This window comes from Mixophyes fleayi, chromosome 6, assembly GCF_038048845.1.
Source record: "Mixophyes fleayi isolate aMixFle1 chromosome 6, aMixFle1.hap1, whole genome shotgun sequence".
NCBI classification, from domain to species: Eukaryota; Metazoa; Chordata; class Amphibia; order Anura; family Limnodynastidae; genus Mixophyes; species Mixophyes fleayi.
In genome coordinates this window covers 201,797,567-201,822,485 of record NC_134407.1, presented here as the reverse complement: position 1 = coordinate 201,822,485, position 24,919 = coordinate 201,797,567, and the positions used below count along the sequence as shown (strand labels likewise).

Genomic DNA, 24,919 nt, shown 5'->3' with positions numbered 1-24,919 from the left:
AGGTCTTTGAAGGTAATAAAAGCCATTCCCCCTAGTTTATAGTAATACAGTATAAGAGGAAGGTGGCCAATGTGGAAAGTTCAGTTCTGTTTGAAACAAGAGAGGAGAGATATGTTCTATACTATACTATGCCATCCCCCTGTTAGTGATAGAGAGGCATCCTTGTCGTGTGTGTGTGTCTGTCTGTCTGTCTGTCTCCCTATGTGTGTCTATATTAGGGACTTTAGACTGTAAGCTCCAATGGAGCAAGGACTGATGTGAGTGAGTTCTCTGTGCAGCGCTGCGGAATTAGTGGCGCTATATAAATAAATGGTGATAATAATAATAATCCTTGCAGATGAAGGACCAATGACAAGCTATACACCAGAAGGACCGCATATGTAGGAACATTCTCCCATAAAACCACCGTGTACTAATAGATTCCTTGTGTACAGTACTTCACCCACATTGGGTGCCCGAGTGTCGAGCAACAGTATCAGAGCCTGATTTGGCTGCACACAGAAGTGGCCATATTGTCCAAGATCTCTTTCAGAGTCACCTGTGTGGTCAGAAGATTACTGCACACACAGGCCGATAGTGGCCATCCTCCAATCACCATTGCCAACAATGTCCAATAGTATATAGATTAATGGGCTATTATCTGACCAGTTTCAAGGCCACACATGCTGGTATAATGGGCTAATTGACTGATACTGGTGTGTGTGTGTGTGTGTGTGTGTGTGTGTGTGTGTGTGTGTGTGTGTGTGTGTGTGTGTGTGTGTGTGTGTGTGTGTGTGTGTGTGTGTGTGTGTGTGTGTGTGTGTGTGTGTGTGTGTGTGTGTGTGTCAGCACAGTGGCTTAGTGGTTAGCACCTCTGCCTCACAGCACTGGGGTCATGCGTTTGATTCCCAACCATGGCCTTATCTGTGTGGAGTTTGTATGTTCTCCCCGTGTTTGCGTGGGTTTCCTTCGGGTGCTCGGGTTTCCTCCCACTCTCCAAAAACATACTGGTAGGTTAATTGGCTGCTATTAAATTGCTGTTAGTCTCTCGTGGTCTGTGTGTATGTTAGATTGTAAGCTCCAATGGGGCAGGGACTGATGTGAATGAGTTCTCTGTACAGCGCTGTGGAATTAGTGGTGCTATATAAATAAATAGATGATGATGATGATATGGGATGTTGGCCACACACAATTGCTTCAGCTGTACCCTCCGGCCTCCCACCTGAATACATTATAATTATCTTTATGGTGACACAGCCTGGACTATACTGGGTGCTTGTAGTCCTTACAATTGAAACGTAATTCCATGAGGTTTAGACTTGTAGACCACATCTGCAATCACCAAGTAAGTATTACAATCCACCTATTCCTGTCATTCACATTCAATGGAATATTGTAGACATGAGATGTATGACTATATATTCCCCACACTATATAACATGGTTCAGATGGTAGATTAGAAGCACTAAGTACATACATAATGTGGCGCACTTTCTCTTGTTTAAATAGGCATAACCATGCGCCTCTGTAGACCTTCACATATACACACTGCTTACTGCTCAAAGCAGCAAGTTTCCCTTTCACCTTGTCAGTAAATCAGTTTAGATCAGTAAAGGACAACCTGTTACCCTCCGGGGGCCGCATTGTCTGGCTTTCTATTCTTCTAAGGGGCTGCACATTACCCTTAATCTCAGTAATGAGTTAAAACAATACATTTAACCAAAGAAAGAGAAACCTAATTATAATAGCACAATCAACAGGCCTTTTAAACTAGTGTTCCAAGCTATAACAAACTAAGCTGACCATAACGCAGGAGGGAGCTGTGGGCTGCAGGAGAAGGCTCAGAGTGCCACCTGTTGCCCATCACTGGTTTAAATATTGTGGGACTGATGCACAGTAATACACCCGTTTGCATCATGTATCTTGAGTAAAATCAGTTTGCAAGTAGCGGATAATGATGACACTAGAGAATCCCTTGTGATTGGCTGTTTGTGATTGCTGATGCTGATTGGTGATTTCTTCGTCTTTTGGATTTATACTATGCTTTTGTGCTCATGTGTAAGCAAAACATTTTTTCCATGTACACAAGGAGCGGAGTTGTTTCTGCTGTATTAGGTTTTTTTAAAAAATGTTTTACTGATGCCTCCTGACATGTGTCAGGAGTAAACAGGGCTCATACGGTACTGGTGCCGACCTGCACAGATCTTTAGATGTGTATGGCTCATCATATGGGCGTAAATATGTTATTTTTACATGCAGATTTTGTTCAGTTTAAATTACGCCCAATTTGCAACCAATTCTGGGTCAGGCCCTGTAAGTGTCACTATAACCTAGTAAATCTGAAAAACTATGTGACCAAATCTGCTGGACAGTCTGGATTTGTGCAAAGGTCATGTAGTTTCTAGACTGCCATTGTTTATTTTCACACAATGATCAATACATTTATTTCTTATTTTGAAGGCTGTGGCTATGGAGCATTGCGGTGATTAAGGGAGAAATAGTGGGAGGTAAACATTTAAATAAATCTGGGCCAGGTCTCTGATATCTTTTCTGCAGCTAGGCTATAATATTCCTTAGTCTAAGGGGTATATTTATCACATTGTGGGTTTGAAAAAGTGGAGTTTTTGCCTTTAGCATCCAATCAGATTCTAGCTGTCACTTTGTAGAATGTACTTAATAAATGATAACTAGAATCTGATTGGTTGCTATAGGCCACATCTCCACTTTTTCAAACCCACAGCTTGATAAATTTACCCCTAAGTCTGATCACATGAAACCACTTGCATTGTGGTGATGTCCTGTATTATGACTATAGAGCCTGTATAAAATAACTGCAATCTCTCTACCAATATCGGTATGTTGGTGGCACCTAGTGTTCATTCCTGGTACTGCAGCTGATAGTTATTTGTCTCAAGTGACTTTTCTATATCCTCCCTTGACTCCACTGCAACTAAAGAGATAGACTCATGACTGCCCTTTCCTCACTTTGACTTACCTGATAATAGTAGTCAACATATTGGGCCTGGTAATTAGGAGACTTCTTGCTGTTAACCCCGAGGACTCCTTTCAGCAGCTCGTTACATCCTGAAACAAGACAGTGAAACTTACATCATTCAATCAGGGAGTCACTCACTAAACAGTAGGTGAGACCTACAAGGGCAGCCAACAAGAAGTGGTCTTAATATTAATGCTGTATACCAAAGGTAAGGAGCCTGTCATTCTACAGCTGCTGTGAGGATTGCAAGGCATGTTATGAACTTGTAGTACTACAAATTAGAGAGTCACAGATTGTCTAAGGGTATTGTGCAACTTTAAACTGATATATCAGTACAAGGGTCATGGGCAGCATTTTTGAAAAAGTACCACCAGAGGGCGACATTGTATGCTCTATATTTGTATAGTCAAAGATAAAAAAATTGTGGCATGACCAACATCAAGTTAAAAAAGAGAGATTAAGCATATTTACCTGAAAAACAAACTTTATATTTTATGGACTATTAAAAAAAAAAATTTTTTTAGAGTTTTGTAGACTGTCGATCTTTTTATCTGCTTTATACGACTATACATCTCAATCTGTCTCCACTAATTGTGACACATACAAAATCAGTTACAAGGCTCTACAGCAGCTTAATGGAATCCACTCATTTTTATTAATGCATAAAATGAAACTATGTTTTGTAAGGTGCGATTAACCCTTTAACAGGTTCTTAAAAATTTAAGACACACAGATATTATATACACACAAAGAACATTTCAGACATTTCTCACAATTTGAATTTCCTCATATCGTCAACATTAAATGCATCTTTCACATGTGAATCTACAATAATTGGGAAAACATTGATTAAACATGGAAGTACATGTTCAAGCATACCTTTTTTAAAAATCAAAATAAAACAAAAACACCACCCCCAAACCCAGCTGACAGGCATTCAGATTTCTTATGCCTGGCCCCTCAGTTCCTGTGATGCTCAGACCCCTGGAATTTTTTGAATTAATACAACACTCAGCGCAACACCATCAACAAAGCTGTTTTGGTGACTTCTGTGGCTTGGAGCCAGCTGTCAAATCATCTTGAATGATACATGTGTACCTCTTCCCTAATATAATTTATCTTTCCTTCAGTACTTTCCCCAGTCCATCAAATGGAATGTAGGTCAGTGGGAGGTGAGTATAGAGGTCTCTGAGGAAGTTATGGGAAGAAGGATGTGGCATGGTGAGATGTGACTACAGAGGCCATGGAGGAAGTTATGGGAAGAAGGATGTGGCATGGTGAGATGTGATTACAGAGGCCATGGAGGAAGTTATGGGAAGAAGGATGTGGCATGGTGAGATGTGACTACAGAGGCCATGGAGAAAGTTATGGGAAGAAGGATGTGGCATGGTGAGATGTGACTACAAAGGTCATGGAGGAAGTTGTGGGAAGAAGGATGTGGCATGGTGAGATGTGATTACAGAGGCCATGGAGGAAGTTGTGGGAAGAAGGATGTGGCATGGTGAGATGTGATTACAGAGGCCATGGAGGAAGTTATGGGAAGAAGGATGTGGCATGGTGAGATGTGACTACAGAGGCCATGGAGAAAGTTATGGGAAGAAGGATGTGGCATGGTGAGATGTGACTACAAAGGTCATGGAGGAAGTTGTGGGAAGAAGGATGTGGCATGGTGAGATGTGATTACAGAGGCCATGGAGGAAGTTATGGGAAGAAGCATGTGGCATGGAGAGATGTGATCACAGAGGCCATGGAGGAAGTTATGGGAAGAAGGATGTGGCATGGTGAGATGTGACTACAGAGGCCATGGAGAAAGTTATGGGAAGAAGGATGTGGCATGGTGAGATGTGATTACAGAGGCCATGGAAGAACTTATGGGAAGAAGGATGTGGCATGGTGAGATGTGTCTGCAGAGGCCATGGAGGAAGTTATGGGAAGAACGATGTGGCATGGTGAGATGTGACTACAGAGGCCTTGTAGGAAGTTACGGGAGGAAAGATGTGGCATGGTGAGATGTGACTGCAGAGGCCATGGAGGAAGTTATGGGAAGAGGGATGTGGCATGGTGAGATGAGACTACAGAGGCCATGGAGGAAGTTATGGGAAGAAGGATGTGGCATGGTGAGATGTGACTACAGAGGCCATGGAAGAAGTTATGGGAAGAAGGATGTGGCATGGTGAGATGTGACTACAGAGGCCATGGAAGAAGTTATGGGAAGAAGGATGTGGCATGGTGAAGTGTGACTACAGAGGCCATGGAAGAAGTTATGGGAAGAAGGATGTGGCATGGTGAGATGTGATTACAGAGGCCGTGGAGGAAGTTATGGGAAGAAGGATGTGGCATGGTGAGATGTGACTACAGAGGCCATGGAGGAAGTTATGGGGAAAAGGATATAGTACAATAGGAGGTGATTACCGGTGTATCAGAGGAAGGTATGGGGAGTGGGTTAGTGGGAGATGAATACAGTTTTTTTTGTGGAATTCATGGGGAGAGGGATGTTCAGAGATCAGTACAGATGTCTTTGTAGGAATTTATTGTAAGAAGGATGTGGGTTAGTGAGAGGTGAGTGCAGAGTGAGCGGAGAATATTGTAGGGAAAGCACAAAGGATGGTAGAATGTGAGTACAGAATGTACAGAATCATGTGGCTTGTTGAGATGTGACTAGAAAAGTCATATAGGAAATTATGGGAAGAATAATATTGGACAATGGGAGGTAAGTGCAAGTGTCTGAGAAGAAGTTATGGGGAGTAAGGTGGTGGTTAGTGGGAGATGAATACAATTTTTTAGAGGAAGGATGGTGAGAGGTGAGTACAGAGTTTTGAGTTAGTTGGAGATTAATACAAAAGTCTCCGAAGAAGTTATTGGGAGAATGATTTACAATGCTAAGAAGTGAATAGAGTGGCAGTCATGGAGAGAAGGCTATAGACCATAGATTGTAAGCTTGCGAGCAGGGCCTTCTCATTTCTTTGTCTGTTTTACCCAGTTTGTTTATTAGTTTACTGTGTTTGTCCCCAATTGTAAAGCGTACGGAATATGTTGGCGCTATATAAATAAATGATGATGATAATATAGGACGTGGGAGGTGAGTACAGAGGCTTCAGAGGAAGTTATTGGGGAAAAGATGGTGGGAGATCAATACAGAAGTGAGGGGACATTATAATAAGAAGAATGTAGAATGCTGATAGGTGAGTGCAGAAGTATTGGAGGAACTTATAGGGAAAATATGTGAGTTGATGGGAGATGTTGCAGATGAAATTATGGGGAGAAAGATGTAGGGTAATGAGAAGAAGGATGTGGGATGATAAAACATATAGTGAGATTATGGAAGAACTTTTGGGAAAAGACATGTGGTATGGTGGAAGATAAATACAGAAGTCTTTTATAGGAAAAGACATGTGGGATGATGGGATATAAACACAGAGGGCTTTTAGAAAGTTATGGGAAGAGAAATATGTGTTAGGTGGCGTTGAGTACAAAGGTCTCTGCGGAAGTAATGGGGAGAATGATTCGGGGCAGTGGGAGGTGGGTGCAAAGGTCTTGGATGAAGTTATGAGGAGAAGTATGTAGGAAAGTGAGAGGTGAGTTCAAGTGATGATCAATACATTTATATCTTATTTTGAAGAGTATGGAGCACTGCGGTGATTAAGGGAGAGATGGAGGGAGGTAAACATTTAAATAAATCTGGGCCTGGTTGTAGGTCTCTGATATCTTTTCTACAGCTAGTCAGTATAATATTCCTGAGTCACTCCCCATCTGCCTCCACTCTCTGTCATTCTCTTTACTGGCCCCCTCTCCGCTACAGAATCCAATTCAAACTTACCCTAACCTCTCCCCCGTACATCTCCAATCCTTATGAGAAGGATGTTGAATAGTGAGAGGTGAACACAGCAGTCTTGAAAAGCAATATATTAGAAGACTAGGTTGGTGGGAGCGGAATACTGAGATATTACAAGAGTTTATGGTGGGGAGAGATGTACAGTAAGATAAAACACCAAATCACATTATGAACATTATGAACATTGGATTGGTCCTTTTATTTTGGTATCATGTTTTCTTTTATTGAGTCATGAGAGATCAGAATTAGATTGCAGTCTTGGCAGTTCCCCCAGCCTTAAGTATATACCATAAAATGGACAGTGCAGCTGGCATGAATTATGTCACTTTTCCTGCTCAGTGCCATGGCCATATCACATATCTGCAGAGAGCTACATTTTTCCTGGATTTTTTAAGTTCCTATCCTTTGTAAACAGTCTCTAATTAATAGAGGAAAAATTAATTAGCTTCTTACCTTTAATTGCAAGTACCCCCTGGCAGAAGTCTTTAAAATTGATGCTGCCCAGTTCATTGGGGTCCAAATATTTAACAAGTTTTTCAACCTAAAAGGAAAATATAGAATTTTAATATACAATTCTAAGAAAATGCAGACCACGTAATTACAACAGCCAATCCTGCAGCTTTCCATTTCCAAGATCTGACTATGCACAGAATGTGGTTACCTCCAATCCTTCCTCCTGCACATGATTAACACGGGTGAGGACCACTAACTGCTACTCTCTGACTCTAGCTATGTACGCTGGACTTACCCTACACTACTGGGGTAACCAAATCCTAATTGGAGATTGTAAATACAGCTCATGTGTAGCCTGACGCATATTGCAATAAATTCCCTAAATCCATATTTCTGCACGGGGGTGAGGTATAAGTGAGAACAAAAGATCCAATGGATGTGCAAAACCAACTCTCATACATTGCTGCATGAACTATAGTTTGTGCCCAAAGCAATATAATGCTCAACTGGATTGGTGGCCCAGTTTTTCATAGTAATGACCAACATTTTGTTTGCCTCAGATTATAATATTTACTCTGAGCCCTCTTATCTCTATAATGGACTGAATGTATTGCAATCAGAAGGAATGTTCTGGGATGTTCTAAATTAGAATGGATTCACTCTTATTAACGTTCCGTTTTATACGTCTGTCTGCAGATCAGTGTGTTCGTTGTGAGCAGAGGCATCTATCATTTTAGTAGAATATATTATCTTACACACTGCAACATATGTAAGAGCCAATTTACCATCTTGTAAATTGTCCCTGATATTCAAGATTAAATATTTCACTGTGAAAATGTCCCTATTTTTCAATATTGATGGAACATTTCAAACCTCAATTCTAATCTTATCTTAATATTAATCTTAACTTCATAACCTTATAGGGTGATTTCAAATCTAAATATTGCATTGTGTGCATATAGGAGACAAATGGTATGGTGTAGCATTCAGTAATAAGCTCATACAGCATAAACGTAAGAACTATCCCAAGACTAACCCAGTCTTCATTGCTTCTTCACACAGCTGCCTCTTATGTGGTGTCTAACCAGGAACGCCTGGTGGCAGATTTACATTTAGGTGCGGGGCAAATAGTGCATGCTCTTGTAGACATACTGGACTGTATTATACCACAACATTTTAGAGTCGGTCTGGGCCGTGTCCCCCTCACATCTCTAAATCAGGTTGCACGTTTTACACCCCCACCTCCTGTAACACAAAATATTTTTTTCGAGTAGATGGATCTCAGGGGCAGGCTGGGCTGGGGGGCAGGTGGTATCTGCTTGCTGGGCCGGTCCCATAGTGGGCAACCTTGGACTGGGTCACTCTGCCACCTGCATTTTTTTCCTTTAAAATGTTCCTAATAGGCTGCTGAGTTGTGTCTCCCCCTCCCTCCCCCATGCGGGCTAAAAAATTGCCAGCCGTCTCCTGATGGATCTGCTTCTAACTCTAAGGGCTAGATTTGCTAAACTGCGGGTTTGAAAAAGTGGAGATGTTGCCTATAGCAACCGATCAGATTCTAGCTGTCATTTATTTAGTGCATTCTACAAAATGACAGCTAGAATCTAATTGGTTATCATAGGCAACATCTCCACTTTTTCAAACCTGCAGTTTAGTAAATATACCCCTAAATCACTTCCCTTATCTGTCGGCTTGCTACACAACTGCCTTTACCTTTTTTCACTATTTATAGATATACACCTAAAAAATTGTTTGCTCTTTTTTCATTTTGTAGTTTATTTTATTGTGCTGATTGCAATACAGAGATATATTAGCTATTTTTACTGTCTTACCCTGTATTATATCATTGTATCTTCTAGCCCTCTACATATAATGGATTGTCAGTGCTATACATCACCACGTGAGATATCTCACAAGAGATAAATATAGCAGAAGCTCGCTCTTCTCCTTCGGGGGACAAGTGACTCAAACCTTTTATATATTCATTGCCGAGATAAAGCAACAGCCGCATCAGTGGTTGTTTATCACATCACTGCTGTCCCTGTCTGTGTTTACCATGGAACATATATTTGGAATACTGCACACTTTCTCCAGGTTCTGTACCCTATCCTGATCATATGATCGTACAGTGGGTCAGGGTTCTAGTTAAGCAGAATCACAGACCACAAACCAGTATTATAACATCATGTAAGAGGTCATGGTGATGGATCATATAGAAGTGGGCTTAACCCGAGATTAGAAGAGAGGAGCAGCACGGTGGCTTAGTGGTTAGCACTTCTGCCTCACAGTGCTGGGATCATGAGTTCAATTCCCGACCATGGCCTTATTTGTGTGGAGTTTGTATGTTCTCCCCGTGTTTGTGTGGGTTTCCTCCGGGTGCTCTGGTTTCCTCCCACACTCCAATAACATACCAGTAGGTTAATTGGCTGCTATAAAAAAAATGACCCTAGTCTGTCTCTCTCTCTCTCTCTCTCGACTGATGTGAATAAGTTCTCTGTACAGCGCTGCGGAATCAGTGGCGCTATATAAAGAAATGGTGATGATGAAGGAGGTTTTACCACAAATTAATTTTGTGATACACTGATACACTTCAGGGGGCGCGTGGTGTGGCCCTCTAACCTTCAAACGGGCCGCTCATTACCCTTTAATCTTTGTATTAAGTTAATACAATAATCAAACACAGAGACACCTATCTGTAATAACATATCAGTGGGCATTTTAAACAAAAATAGGCACTCGAAAAAATGAAAAAGACTCTCTTCTAGTGGGGGCACTCATACACTCACACTACTACTAACTTTATAATTAAATTTCAGAGGAAATTTGAGGAAAAAGTAGTGGATAAGTGGAATAGCCTCCCATCAGAGGTGGTAGAGGCAGACTAGATGGGCCAAGTGGTTCGTATCTGCCATTAAATTCTATGTTTATGTTTCAATATGAATGAGCCCAGAGGTAGATCCATTTGTGGTTACCTCAGCAGAAGATTGGTATGCAAAGCCTTGATTGCTGAAAGCAAATCATCAGAAAACCCACATCTCTCTAATTTAGCCGACATAAAGGACCACAGCGTAATGCTTTCTCGGGGTTTGCAGAGATCACTTTGTGGATTATATTAATAGTTAATCTAGTATTATCCCTCTCCTTTCTGTTAAGGGAAAAAAAAGAGGATCTTCTATTAACACATCGCCACGCCTATCTGCAGCTCTACTTTTGACAATAAAACCTGCTTGGAGTTAGTTGCACCCAAAATAAATGAATCACCCCCAACTTGGAGTTGGAGGGTGATTCATATCCAACCCCTCTAGAGCCCCCCACCAGGGATGGTGTCTGTGTATTGAAGCTACACGCTGTTCATGGGTTAAAGGGAACAGCTACATACTGCTCATGGGTGGAGGTCCTGAACTGGTCAGTGCTGTTCCCTTTAAGCAAGGAGTTCTGTACATTCTAGTATATTGTTATAAAGATTCCATTGTGCAGATTAAATGCAGACTCTCATAGCAGCCTTTCAGGGTAGAACTCTAATTAGAGAGATTATGACATTTGTAGAGCACTGGTAAAAAAATTAAATTTCCCCTTTGGACTCTTAGTATTGAGGCGATGGCATGTAAACATGGAAAGGGGAGCGACCAGTCATATATCCTGCTGTCACCCTTTATTTTACATATGTCTGTGGTAGAATCACAAGGAAATAATGAGATTCTCTCCTGTTGCCTAGCAACTACTTTCCCTAAATTAGAAGCCAGTAACGAGTCTGGTGTTTGGGTTCTCTTAACAGTTTCTATGCTCTCAGTGGTATAAATATATAATCTTCCTGATCCAGCCTGTACAGAGTTATATAATATGTTAATGTAGCTGTAATCCACATCTGGCTTCGCGATGTACAAGACTAATGAGGTCATCACCAATAATACTATAACACTCCTACTTTAACTCCATTACCCCCGTAAGTCTTTTGCTGTGTACAGAGCGACCTTGAGGCGATACCCCCCCCCCCCCCCACACACACACACATGCTCTGGGCGGTTGTCTCAACACTGCCTTTGGGTCCAGTGCCAGGTAATTTGTCAGCGTCCCTGGCTGTGTACATTATATTGTCACATAGGAAGTCATTGTCCGCAGTTTTGGCTGCCAGATGAACACAATGACATAGCTACAACTCAAAATCACTACTGGACAAAGCAACTGTGCAGTTTTCCCAGACATCTACTAAGAATAACATCCAATTTACTATGCGATTGTCCATACATATATAGTAAGACCAAATACTGAGAATTGCATCCTGCATATAGCATAAGGGAAGTGGTACTGTTTACTTTGGCATATGTAGAGCATAACAAACACTGAATAAAATCCAGTGTACAGAGTAGGAGGCACTGTGCAGCAATACTTGAAATGTTGTGAACATAGAGAACTTACAGGGTTAACCCATCACATATTTGTGGGGAATAAGGCCTAAATCATAACTGCAGTGTAAATATGGTATATCAAATGAATCCATTGATAAGTTAAGCTACTAAAGTGTAAAATGTGAAGCCAGAGTGTCTGTTGTGTGTGTTTTCGGTGGCTCTGCACATCCCAGTGTTAGAAGGTAGCAGTGTCAGCTGTGGCAGCTTCAAAGGGCCCCTGCTGTGAGCTATATCCTGACACAAGTTAGTTTTTGGACACCTGAATAGACTTTTTGGGGCCGGTCATAGCTTGACATCCTTGCAGCCAAAGGCAGCATTTGAAGACCTATACAGGTATATAGAAATATGAGACAGAGAGATGGCAATGGACAGTTGTCCGTGTGAATAGAATAACAGTGAGATTAACACCTAGCATAAAGGAAGAGAGAAGTGATACTGTGCGATTGTCATAACATATAGAATAAGCACAAAGACCTTATAGGAGGAGGATAAAGACTTTGAATTACACTCGGCTTATAGGGAAAAAATGAAGGGTTACTGTGCAGTTGTCCATGGATAGATAATCTGCTGGGTGTAATTTGCTTCTAAAGTACAAGAGAAGTAGTACTGTAAAAAAATGGCGTGAAATAAAGCCAAATGATCAGGATACAAGAGATTGATTCTTTTTTTGTGATTAAACATTTCAGTATAATGTCAAGGGCTAGAATATAAGAAACCATCAGGTGCTTAATGGTTGGAATATAAAATGTGTCCTACTTTCACTGTTTATGTTCTATGAAGAAACCCTCCCTGTGAGTCCATTATCCATTTCCCAAAACAGCCTCTTCTTTAGAGAGATTGATGACTTGGCTCGGTGCCTACTTAGCCAACACTTTAGAATAATGGGAAATTTTGATCAGCCTCATAAAACCCACTCTGTCTGCCTTTCAGACAACAGTAAGACCATGAAACTGTCAATTAAAATCAATTTTCAGCATACTTCCGCCTAAGACTCCAGAGAAATATTTCAAACACTAATTGAAGACTTTGGCTGGATGGTTCCTCTCCCCTCTATTATACTTCTGTTATACTATAAGATATTGTATAGTATTATATACAACTAAAAAGACCTGCGGTTAATGAGTGAAAGTGAATTCTGTAAAGTATATTCACAAAGGTGTAAAAATAGTTTATATTCCACAATCACAACATCACATCACTAGGGCTGGCTGGAGCGCCCTTCACCTTGGGCGCTCCAATCCTCCTTCTTAATTTAGCAGACAGGAGAAACGGAATCTTCTGCTCTTGTCAGACTGGGAATGTCGCTGTGGACAGGCAATATATTGTCATCTCAACTGGTGTATTTACAACGCACTGACTATTTAGTCAGTCTGTCCATCCACACTAATTGAAACTGATATTGTACTGGTAAACTCCACACTCAAGTTTATTGTAATGATTGTTAGTTACTTAATGAATGGCTTGATAGCCCTTTGGCAGTTCAGAGAGATAATGAAACTTATGAACCTCTATCGTTCTCTTTAACAAATCGTGACACACAGAATTCTTTATTTAGCCACACCTTTGCACACTTTGAGGCCCATATATTAGGCTCAAGTTTTCGAGAAAACAAAGTACATCTGAAATTGCCACCAAACAAAATTCTGGTAAATACAAAAAAAGGTTAAATGTGCCCGGTACATTGTATAATTAAAGAAGTTATAAGCAATGAAGCAATGCTAGTGTTAGTGGCAATGAAGAAAAGTGCCAATTTATTTAGAATCCAAAAAATGTAATATGTGGCAAACATTTTTCACAAAATTCCAATAGATAACTGGTTTTCAGAAACTGTTTACAAAGTTCTGCCAAGTGGTGATCTTCAATCGTATAAGCTTATACACTAATATTTGACTTACTACCATTAGTACCCATACAAAATTCTCTACATTAAAGACTAATAACTTGCCATCGCTATAAAGGTATATCCCCACACATTAATTGCATTAATTGTCTACTAATTGTCAACTTTTTACACTGTCTAGTATGCTACTTATACATGTATTATGCTTTTATTCCCTTAATTTTTAAAATAGTCCTTGAAATGATCTCTTCCCCTCTATCTATTTACATTTTATAATTTCTTGTGCTACTACTAAGTTAATTTTTACTACTAATTTTATTACTAGTAAATTATTTACATTTATGGTTAAATGATGCAATTGTTAATAATTTTTATATTCTAATCTATATTTTATTTTCATTCCCTTATTTACCCTCCACCACATGCTTCAATCACAGCTCTGCCATAAGTATGTTGCCTTACCAATCTGGACATCCTGATCTTGAAAATATAAAGCACAAACAGCGACTGACTAGGTGGAGGATACCATATTTGTAGCACACGTAACACTTTTATGCAAACAGTGCACATAAAGGAAACCCTCACACTGTACCACACAAAGGCAGCCTATGGGGGAGATTTCACACCAATAATCTATAAAAGTGTATGTAAATTCCTGTTATGAAGGAGATACTCTGTCGAGTCTTTGCAGAGAGGACTTTTAAGACAAGAGTTTTGTTGAGGAGGGGAATATGCCACTGTACCAAAGGTTTGGAGGGGTCAAGACTGATAGTCCTCCTAAATATGTGGCAGTAATTGCGTACTTTCACTGTATGCATCTTGCCTCCATTGAGTCGAGGGGGGAAAGTTGCTAAGTGAAAGGACTGGTCCCCAAATTTCACTGTCAAGCCAGTTTGGAGATCTTTACATGTGCCACTTCCACAAGACATGTGAAGGGGGAAGTCACCATGGAAAAGTGTTTGGAGGGATCAAAGGATGAGAAAAAGGAGGCCTCACCTTGCTAGCCATTGAAGCCAGTCTAGCCATGATGAAGGATATTTCTCGCCTTATAGTATAGGTGGTCGGCAAAAGGAATAGTCAATAAGCAGAGATGAGTTAACCCCACCCTATCTCTAGGTCCTTTTAGTAATGTTACCCAAAAGTTGGGGTGAGGAGAAGCTGTCTGAGTAGCCTAGAGGCTCTGGAATACCATACTAGACATTCAAATTGCCATGGTGGAAGAAGAAACTAGGGAACATGACATTACCACCACTAGACACAGAAGATAATGTTACCCTGCATAGGATGACTTACCTCAGACAGGAACAGTGCAGCATTCTGGATTCCACCAGTGATGCCCATAAAGAATAAGGTGTTGTCCATAAGCAAAGTGAAGAAAGGGATATAGAATAATGCTAGAGATTCCTTCCAGCCTGAAGTTATGTAGGCTTAACAAGCTGGAAAAGCAAATACCTAGTTTTTTTTGTGTCTCAAGTAAATCTGTAGCAACTTTATATACCAATTTATATACCAATTTTGATACCAACATAGGGTAGTAAATCTCTAAATCTGTTTGTACACAACAGTCGAGTGACTGGCCATGGGCAATATATGGCTTTCAATGCTCTTTGGGTGATTCTGGAGTTACACATCTGCTGCAGATGCCACAGTGTGAGAATCCAACGAATCATCGCAAATTGACAAGGAGAATAAAAAATGTGGATTAATACACCTCTATAAATGACCCCTGTAGTATATTTAGCAGGGTTAATCCATGGTTAAATGGTGATGTCTTCTCACCAGCTTCACTAGACAGCTATACGAATTTATCTATTGTTTAGGCTGGGTGAACATTTCATGCTGCTGCTCACATCTTATTATATGAATTAATGTGAAGACTTCTCCTAAGGTCCCTAAAAAGCCCACTGGCCCATCCAGTCAGCAGTGTGGGAACAACCAATACAAGCCTCGCTAGTCTCTAAAATTGTCTAGCTACTGGTGCCTGGAGCATAGATCGATCTGAGTCTGGGAATAATGATGAAGAAATTCCTGCACTTTTATTGGTTGTTGCATAAAGCTATACTTTACAGTGTATTTATCAAGGGGCAATCACATTTTTATTGCGAAATGCGTTTAGCTACCACTTAGAACAGGTGCACACGGAAGCTTTTTACAGACATGCAGATACGAATCCGAGTAGTGAGGAATGGGAAATATGATCATTTTCTCACTCCTTCACACGTCTACACTCTGTGCACACCAGAAACACTGTCCAGGTGGATATATCCAACATAATTAACATTTTATAATATTTCCCAAGGACACTTTGCTGCCTCCATGTAGGTTATGTGTTTCGGGGGACCTTGAAGTACTACCAGTGTCATCATGCCTTGTTTTCTCAATGTAATAGTAGTGTATTAAACTCTACTCTTCAATAAAAACCTATTTCTAGAGCCCAGAGGATAATGAATTATGTTAAAAATTGCATCTGACGTGTATTAATTACAGTCTGGTTTCTGGAAATACTTGTTTATTGGTACAGTAGTGAACAGATCATTAACCAAGCATGTTCCTCCGTTCTGTCACTCATTATTTTACGAACAGACATCATGAATAGAAAAATAAAGTAACACACATGACAATATTGTGACAAGGACAATATGCTGTGATGAGTGTTTATAGCTTACATCCAGGACTGACCATATTGACGGACCATCTGCACCATTATCAGGCTTGCATCTTTCCCATTCACATATGTGGCTAAACCCTTTCACAGCCAACTACTGAAAACTGTTTCCTAGCTCTGAGTCCAGTAGTGAGTTTTCACAACACACTGTCGCTAAGTCATCTCTTTTCTGCTACCCAACTAATTCTTATTTGTGGTGATTGTCACGAAAACGCTCCCAGCAGCCGTGACTTTGGGGGTTCGCTGTATGAGGTTACACACGATTCCAGCACTCAGGTCTCTCTCTATCTATCACACATGTTATAGACCTGCTGAATCGACCCCCACAACAGTGCTTTCACATCCCCACACACGTCAGGTTTTAACACCACCTATTGAATACGGGCAATAGGACCCCAATATACTGTCCCACACTGGCACACAAGGCTTCCGGCTACCCACAGGCTAGCAAATCCCACACCAGCAATCAAAGGGTTAACTCTTCACACCTACAGACTGTTACACAAATGTAAATGCAAGAACACACTAAGCTTGTTTATCAAATGTATCAACAAATCACACACCGGCATTCAAAAGGTTAACTTGGTTGAGCTATATTCTTCTTAACAGGTTAATGGATTCTTAGAGTATCAAGGACGCAACTTACTAAATTTATACATTTAATATACAAAGGTACAGTTATTTCAGATATAAAAAAACCAATGAATAAACAATTGACATAACATACACAAGCAAAGCAGTTTAAAATAAAAGGGGTTACATTCAGAGTATAACTTACATGAGTTGTATAATCTGTGCCATGGGAAATTGGCTAGGAAGATGGACAGCTTATCAATGTGGATTGATTTTTCCAAAAGACTGACAATTTGCCCCTTCCCAACACAGGTTTTGTAAGCAAAACTAAATGGGACGGTCTTCACAGGGGCAGTGTTAAATGCTAATGGGGGCAAGGATATCCCCTGGGTGTCACTATAGTTTGCTCACAAATATTCCAAAAGTTTGACCTTTAGTAATTCTTCGCAGATATATCCCAGAGACATAACTCCCCCTTCAATAAACCGGTCCTAATCTCCTGCACATTTAAATATCAAACATGAGGAAATTATGACAATGTGACATACCTTTCCTACAGACAGGTGATTATAGCTGTTCCCGGATATTGCCAGTACCTGTAACTCACAACCCTGGTGTGATATGTGCTCCTCAGTATGCAGTAGCACCCAGATTTCCCAAAATATAAACTATGCTGACATTTTCCTTTTGAAGCTCATATTTCTATATACCTGTATAGTGTTAGGAACCCCTCCAGCCAGTACAACAAAACCCAGAGTCTGCTCTGAAGTCTGGTATTCACTGTTGCCCCTAGTGGTGGGGACAGACTTGGCTGCAGACACACAGAAGGTCGAGAGATGCGTACCGGCTAAGGAGAACCCAGGAATAGAGCGTGATGATAGACAGCAGCGTGGGGTCCAGGCCAGAATTGGTGCTGGCAGCAGACAACGTAGCCGGAGAACAAACCAAGGTCAGGGGTCGCAGGCAAAGGTTCAGAATTCAGGGACAGGCGTAAGATCAGGGTCACTATCAAAGGTTCAGATTCCAAGTTCAGGCTATAGATCAGGGTCAGAAGCACAGGTTCAGAGTCCAGGAACAGGCAAGGGTCATACACGGGTAATCAGTCTTAGGTTGAAACACCAACACAGGAACAAAGTAGCAGGCAGCAGAACTGTAAACAGGACGCTATAACCGGCAGTGAGGCTCAGTCCTCACTGCCTTAAATACTGCAATGGACCAATCAGACCAAGGCCCAGCAAGATGCTGCTTAATTAATTACTGGCATGCAGCCAGTAACAGGAATGGAGACGTCACTGACTGCCCCCTACTCAGCCCTAAACGGCTGAGTGAAAAACTGACTTGCGCGCATGCGCCCGGCTGTGAGACAGCTGACCGGGCGCTGCGGCAGGGATCTCGACGCGTTAACCGGAAGTGACGCCCCAGTCATCATGGAGACGGCCGGGACGTCACGAGAAGCCTCTACAGAGTCGCGGCGGCCGCGGGCACCGCTGCGACTGCTAACATATAGGCCTTCAAATGCTGTCTTTGGCTGCAAGGATGTCAAGCTGTGACCGGCCCCACAAAGTCTATTCACGTGTGTAACTTGTGTAACTTGTGTCAGGATATAGCTCACAGTAGGGGCCCTTTGAAGCTGCCACAGGTGACACTGCTATCTTCTAACACTGGGAAGTGCAGAGTCACTGAATACACACACAACAGACTATCTGACTTCACATTTTACACTTTAGTAGCTCAATTTAGCAATGGATTCATTTGATATACCATATTTACACTGCAGTTATGATTTAGGTCTTATTCCGCACAATTAGGTGATGGGTTAACCCTTATACATAACTGTAAGTTCTCGATGTTTACGACAGTGATCATATCATAGCGACAATAGAATGATTTATAAAATGCCAAATCTAACCTCTCTAATGTCTGGCCAGAACTATAGTCAATTTATTTTGTTTTCACTGTGTCATTGTTTACCTGTCCATAGTCCATTGTGTTTTATGATAACACATTACCTGGCTGTCTCACCCCTATTTTATAATAACACATAAACTTGCTGCCTCTGCCCTGTATTCTTGACAAAAAAAGTGGCTTTACATGGTGCAGGTGTATATAATGTTACATAATATACTAGCATAATATAATTATCCATGCCAAGCATATCAAAACAACATAAAACATATTAGGCATAGCTCTAACCCACATTTTTTCAAGAAATGACATGTACATTATAACCATCAAATTCTAACCATTAATTGCAAACATATTATAGCTAGCAGTGCCTAGGCATTAAACCTATCAATGACCAGCATGCAAGTCAAAGCAATGGCCAGCATAGTATAACCAGAAGCGCCCAGCATGTCATGACCAGCATTACTTAGCATTTTATACCGAGCAATGTCCAGCATAGTATAACCAGAAGCGCCCAGCATATTATACTGAGCAATGACCAGCATATTACAGCCAGTATTACTCTGCATATTATACAGAACAATGACCAGCAATTTATGCCCAGTAATGAATGTCATATAATACCAGGAACAACAGTTTCCCCAAGGGAATGTAGAATACAAATAAAATGACATTAAATGAAAGTGGAAAGAAATATATAGCTTATGTTATATAAAGGTTGGACTATGTTAGCACTTTCAGCCCAATATAAACATCATTATTGTTGTTTGTTTTTATATATTAGCTCCCCATTTGGGAAGTGTGTGATTTTTGCAGGAACTCAAGTTCCAATAAATATGTGTATTTCACTCAAAGTGTGTATTTTATAAAGAGCGATTGTATATAAGCAGAGGGTTGATTCCCAGCGCTGGACACTTTTGTGTATTTATTTCAGATGACTTCTTAACATGTTTTATAAACCAGTCCTGTTTTAATAGCATTTTCTCTAAATTTACAGAAATCAGGTGAGTTCAACAGTAATCATGTGAATGAACCCAAAATCATTTAAAATCACCCCAAAACATTTAGGAAAGAAATGAGACCAGTCCTTTTATAGATTTGTATTTTTCAATTTACGGAAAATCTTCTATATTCAAAATAAATAATTGTACCATTCATTTAAACACCTTAACCAAGTGAATTATTCAATTTCCTTATATTTATTGCTTATATAAAAATTATTTTTTTCAACCAGTATGCTGGAATTAAATTATGATCACCCCCCATATATCTTCCAGCACTGGTATTCAAACCTGGATCACCAACATTCCGAAGAATGGGCTAAGAACTTTCTTACCCCTAACCACAGAACCACTTTTTTTCCCAAGAGAGTTAGCCAATTTATCTTAATGTTGTTGTAATAAAGCTGACGAATAGTCAGGCAGCATAAATATATCCGCTTTTGTAACGACAACATTATTCCTTTTGGAAAGAACTGGATCAGGGGTTTTGTAGACATCTATGGTCTAAATTCTGGCTGCTTGTTTTAATTACTCCAATTCTTGTCAGATAGAGAGTGTTTAATTCCAGTTGGAGACTTAACATCATTATTTATAATAAATGTAATTAATGAGTAATTAATTCACTTGTGTTATTCGAGTTGTGGATTGCATCCTTAAACATTCTTTTTATTGTAAAATATAAATAAATATATTAAATTATAATCAAATCACTATTGGTTGAATGACAACTGTTTTTGTTTAAATTAATATATACGAATTAAATTAATTAAAATAATGTATTTAAAATATAGAAATTGTTTGCCAGCATGAAGCATAAGAAGAAAGGAGTTAAATTTGGTGATATCTTCAAATGAATACTCTGTATTGCCAGTTCCTCACTATCTTTGTCAGGTGACCACATTTTACCCTTCCAACTGGATGGCCTTATCGTCAGCCTGTTACAAGTGAAGTTGGAGGAGGCCAAGTGTTCATAGGGTGACAGCGCAGTAGGAGGAGTCACAGTGGTCTATGAGAGAAGGTGGATGCACTGTGTTTTTCAAATACACATAAAGTTATATTGTTGTATTAAAATAAAAAAAAGCCATTTTCAGAAATACTCTAGAAACACATATCAGGCCTGAGTCATTAAGGAGAGCAAAGCAAAAAAAAGGAGTAAGTTTGCTCCTGGACAAACCATGTTACAATGCAAGGGGTGCAAATTAGATTATTATTTTGCAAGTAAGTTAAATACTGGATGTTTTTTCATGTAGCACACAAATACTTGACAGTGAAATTTAAAGTTAATCTAGAACATGCCCTACCCCAACTATAAATCTGTCCCCACATTTTAAATTTACCTCCCCCTCCAATGCAGCATGGTTTTGCCCAAGGGCAAAGTTACTCCTGTTTTATGCTTTTGCTCTCCTTAATGACTCAGGGGACCTCTGGGTACAAAAATGACGTCATTTCTAATGGACTAGAAATTACGTCATTTTAGTACCCAGAGGTCCCCTTGACAGCCGGCAACGCACCGGAAACACCGCTGGCTGAAAATAAGGTAAGTAAACATTTGTTATGTATTTTTTATTAATTAAAATAATTTTTTTACACTTTTTTTTTTGTAAAACCCGGGTCGGGCAGGTGCAGTATGAACCCGCCCGACCCGGGAATCTTCTTATCTATACTGCCCTGTGCCCCGGCAATATCCCGAGTTAACAACCCGGGATATTGTTGGGGCGGCAGTATGAAAGTGGTATTACCCATTACATATAGTGCTGTGATTAACATGAGTTTCATTCTCATTATATACGATCTCATATTTGCTAGCAGCCTCTTTACTAATATATATCCATATATATAGTATATCTATATCCATCTATCTATATATATTGTATTATATATATATATATATATATATATATGTATATATACATGTAATAATATAGTGTCTTTCTGAATCTGTCTCTTCCTGTTATATATAGTGTCATGTCCCCCAACAGTCTCTTCCACATTATATACAGTGACATTTCCCAGCTGTCTCTTTCCCGTTATATATAGTGTCAAATTCCCCAGCTGTCTCTTTTCTGTTACGTATGCTCATAGTGTCATATTCTCCAGCTGTCTCTTAAGTGTTATGTATAGTTATGGTGTCATGCTCACCAGCTGTCTCTTTTGTGTAATATGTGGTGTCATGTTCACCGGCTGTCTCTTTTATGTTATGTATAGTTATGGTGTTATGTTCACCAGCTGTCTCTTTCCTGTTATGGTGCCATGTTCACTAGCTGTCACTTTTGTGTAGTATGTGGTGTCAGGTTCACCAGCTGTCACTTTTGTGTAGTATGTGGTGTCATGTTCACCGGCTGTCTCTTTTATGTTATGTATAGTTATGGTGTTATGTTCACCAGCTGTCACTTTTGTGTAGTATGTGGTGTCATGTTCACCGGCTGTCTCTTTCCTGTTATGTATAGTTATGGTGTCATGTTCACCAGCTGTCTCTTTCCTGTTATGTATAGTTATGGTGTTATGTTCACCAGCTGTCTCTTTCCTGTTATGGTGCCATGTTCACTAGCTGTCACTTGTGTGTAATATGTGGTGTCATGTTCACCGGCTGTCTCTTTCCTGTTATGTATAGTTATGGTTTCATGTTCACCAGCTGTCTCTTTCCTGTTATGTATAGTTATGGTGTTATGTTCACCAGCTGTCTCTTTCCTGTTATGGTGCCATGTTCACTAGCTGTCACTTTTGTGTAGTATGTGGTGTCAGGTTCACCAGCTGTCACTTTTGTGTAGTATGTGGTGTCATGTTCACCGGCTGTCTCTTTTATGTTATGTATAGTTATGGTGTTATGTTCACCAGCTGTCACTTTTGTGTAGTATGTGGTGTCATGTTCACCAGCTGTCTCTTTCCTGTTATGTATAGTTATGGTTTCATGTTCACCAGCTGTCTCTTTCCTGTTATGTATAGTTATGGTGTTATGTTCACCAGCTGTCTCTTTCCTGTTATGGTGCCATGTTCACTAGCTGTCACTTTTGTGTAGTATGTGGTGTCAGGTTCACCAGCTGTCACTTTTGTGTAGTATGTGGTGTCATGTTCACCAGCTGTCTCTTTTATGTTATGTATAGTTATGGTGTTATGTTCACCAGCTGTCACTTTTGTGTAGTATGTGGTGTCATGTTCACCGGCTGTCTCTTTCCTGTTATGTATAGTTATGGTGTCATGTTCACCAGCTGTCTCTTTCCTGTTATGGTGCCATGTTCACTAGCTGTCACTTTTGTGTAGTATGTGGTGTCAGGTTCACCAGCTGTCACTTTTGTGTAGTATGTGGTGTCATGTTCACCAGCTGTCTCTTTTATGTTATGTATAGTTATGGTGTTATGTTCACCAGCTGTCACTTTTGTGTAGTATGTGGTGTCAGGTTCACCAGCTGTCACTTTTGTGTAGTATGTGGTGTCATGTTCACCAGCTGTCTCTTTTATGTTATGTATAGTTATGGTGTTATGTTCACCAGCTGTCACTTGTGTGTAATATGTGGTGTCATGTTCACCGGCTGTCTCTTTCCTGTTATGTATAGTTATGGTGTCATGTTCACCAGCTGTCTCTTTCCTGTTATGTATAGTTATGGTGTTATGTTCACCAGCTGTCTCTTTCCTGTTATGGTGCCATGTTCACTAGCTGTCACTTTTGTGTAGTATGTGGTGTCAGGTTCACCAGCTGTCACTTTTGTGTAGTATGTGGTGTCATGTTCACCGGCTGTCTCTTTCCTGTTATGTATAGTTATGGTGTCATGTTCACCAGCTGTCACTTTTGTGTAGTATGTGGTGTCAGGTTCACCAGCTGTCACTTATGTGTCATGCAGCATCAGTCTCCCTAGTTGTTATGTAACATCAAGCATTCCCTTGGCTCCGCTTAAGCAGTCCTGGCAGTGTAAGCTCTCCGCACACCTCTATCACAGTATGACACGATAAGGCGCCTCCAATGGAGATGTGCTCTGTGATTGCATTTCCCGGGAGCAATGTTTAGTACTGTAACCGTGCCCAGAAAATCAACAGTAAGATGTTATTTGGCCGGTGTCCCAGCTCTGCACTGTCTCATCCAATTTCATCTCTCAGTTCCAACCAATGATCTGCCCGGCCACAGAAAATGACTGTGAGGTGAGGCATGCAGCTCTGCGGGCACATAGGGCATAACCAGCGCTGCACTCCAGATAGACAAGAAGTAACAGGAGTACTGTTTCCAAAACCGACAAGAGGAGTTTCAGGCCCCAGTACAGCAACTTTTGGGGCCCCTTCCATAGTGGCTGAAGGGGGCGTGAGAGCACCAGGTTGGTGGCTCCTCCTACCCCAGACAGGCCCAGCCCACAGAGGTGATAACCAGGGCTGCATTCCAGTCATACAGGTGACATGTGAAGAGGTCTGATGGGCATGTAAGGTGCATGTGCGATGGCGGATTGGCATGTAAGGGGCATGTTGGCTAAGTGTGATGGTCATGTGGGAGAGGTCTGATTGGCATGTAAGGGACATGTGGGGTAAGTCTGATGGGCATGTGGGAGAAGCCTGATTGGCATGTAAGGGGCATGTAGGGGAGGCCTGATTCGCATGTAAGGGGCATGTGGGGGAGGTCTGCTTGGCATGTAAAGGACATGTGGAGTAAGCCTGATGGGCATGTGGGAGATGCCTGATTGGCATGTAAGTGGCATGTGGGAGATGCCTGATTGGCATGTAAGGGGCATGTGGGAGAGGCCTGATTGGCATGTAGAGGAGGCCTGATTGGCATGTAAGAGATATGTGGGGTAAGTTTGATGATCAAGTGGGGGAGGCCTGATGGACATGTAAGGGGCATGTGGGGGAGGCCTGATTGGTATGCAAGGGGCATGTAGGGTAATTTTGATGGGCATGTGGAGGAGGTCTGATTAGAATGTAAGGGGCATGTGGGGTAAGTCTGAAGGGCATGTGGGGAGGTCTGGTGGGCATGTGGAAGAGGCCTGATTGGCATGTAAGAGTCATGTGGGTTAGGCCTTATTGGCATGTAAGAGGCAGGGCCGTAACTAGGGATGTGCCACAGGGGCGACCGCCCAGGGCGCAACGCTGAAGGGGGGCGCAATTTAGGAATATTTTAGGTTAATTTGGTTAAAATTGAGGGCTAGGGGGCGCAACTTGTCTTTCTCGCCCAGGGCGCTAGAATTCTAAGTTACGGCTCTGGTAAGAGGCATATGGGAGAGGCATGATTGGCATGTAAGGAGCATGTGGGGGAGACCTGATTGGCATGTAAGGGGCATTTGGGGTAAGTCTGATGGG

The 24,919-nt window shown here is 40.9% G+C and overlaps 1 protein-coding gene across 1 annotated transcript in view; it reads right to left on the bottom strand.

The window, feature by feature from the left end:
- RAB11FIP4 (RAB11 family interacting protein 4) overlaps positions 1 to 24,919 on the bottom strand; it is a 73,469-nt gene that overhangs the window by 42,112 nt on the left and 6,438 nt on the right. The window contains exons 2-3 of the mRNA XM_075178067.1: positions 7,260 to 7,347; positions 2,975 to 3,063 (exon numbers count right to left, since the gene is read on the bottom strand). Coding sequence (XP_075034168.1) covers positions 2,975 to 3,063; positions 7,260 to 7,347 — 177 coding nt within the window. The remainder of the gene's footprint in view (positions 1 to 2,974; positions 3,064 to 7,259; positions 7,348 to 24,919) is intronic.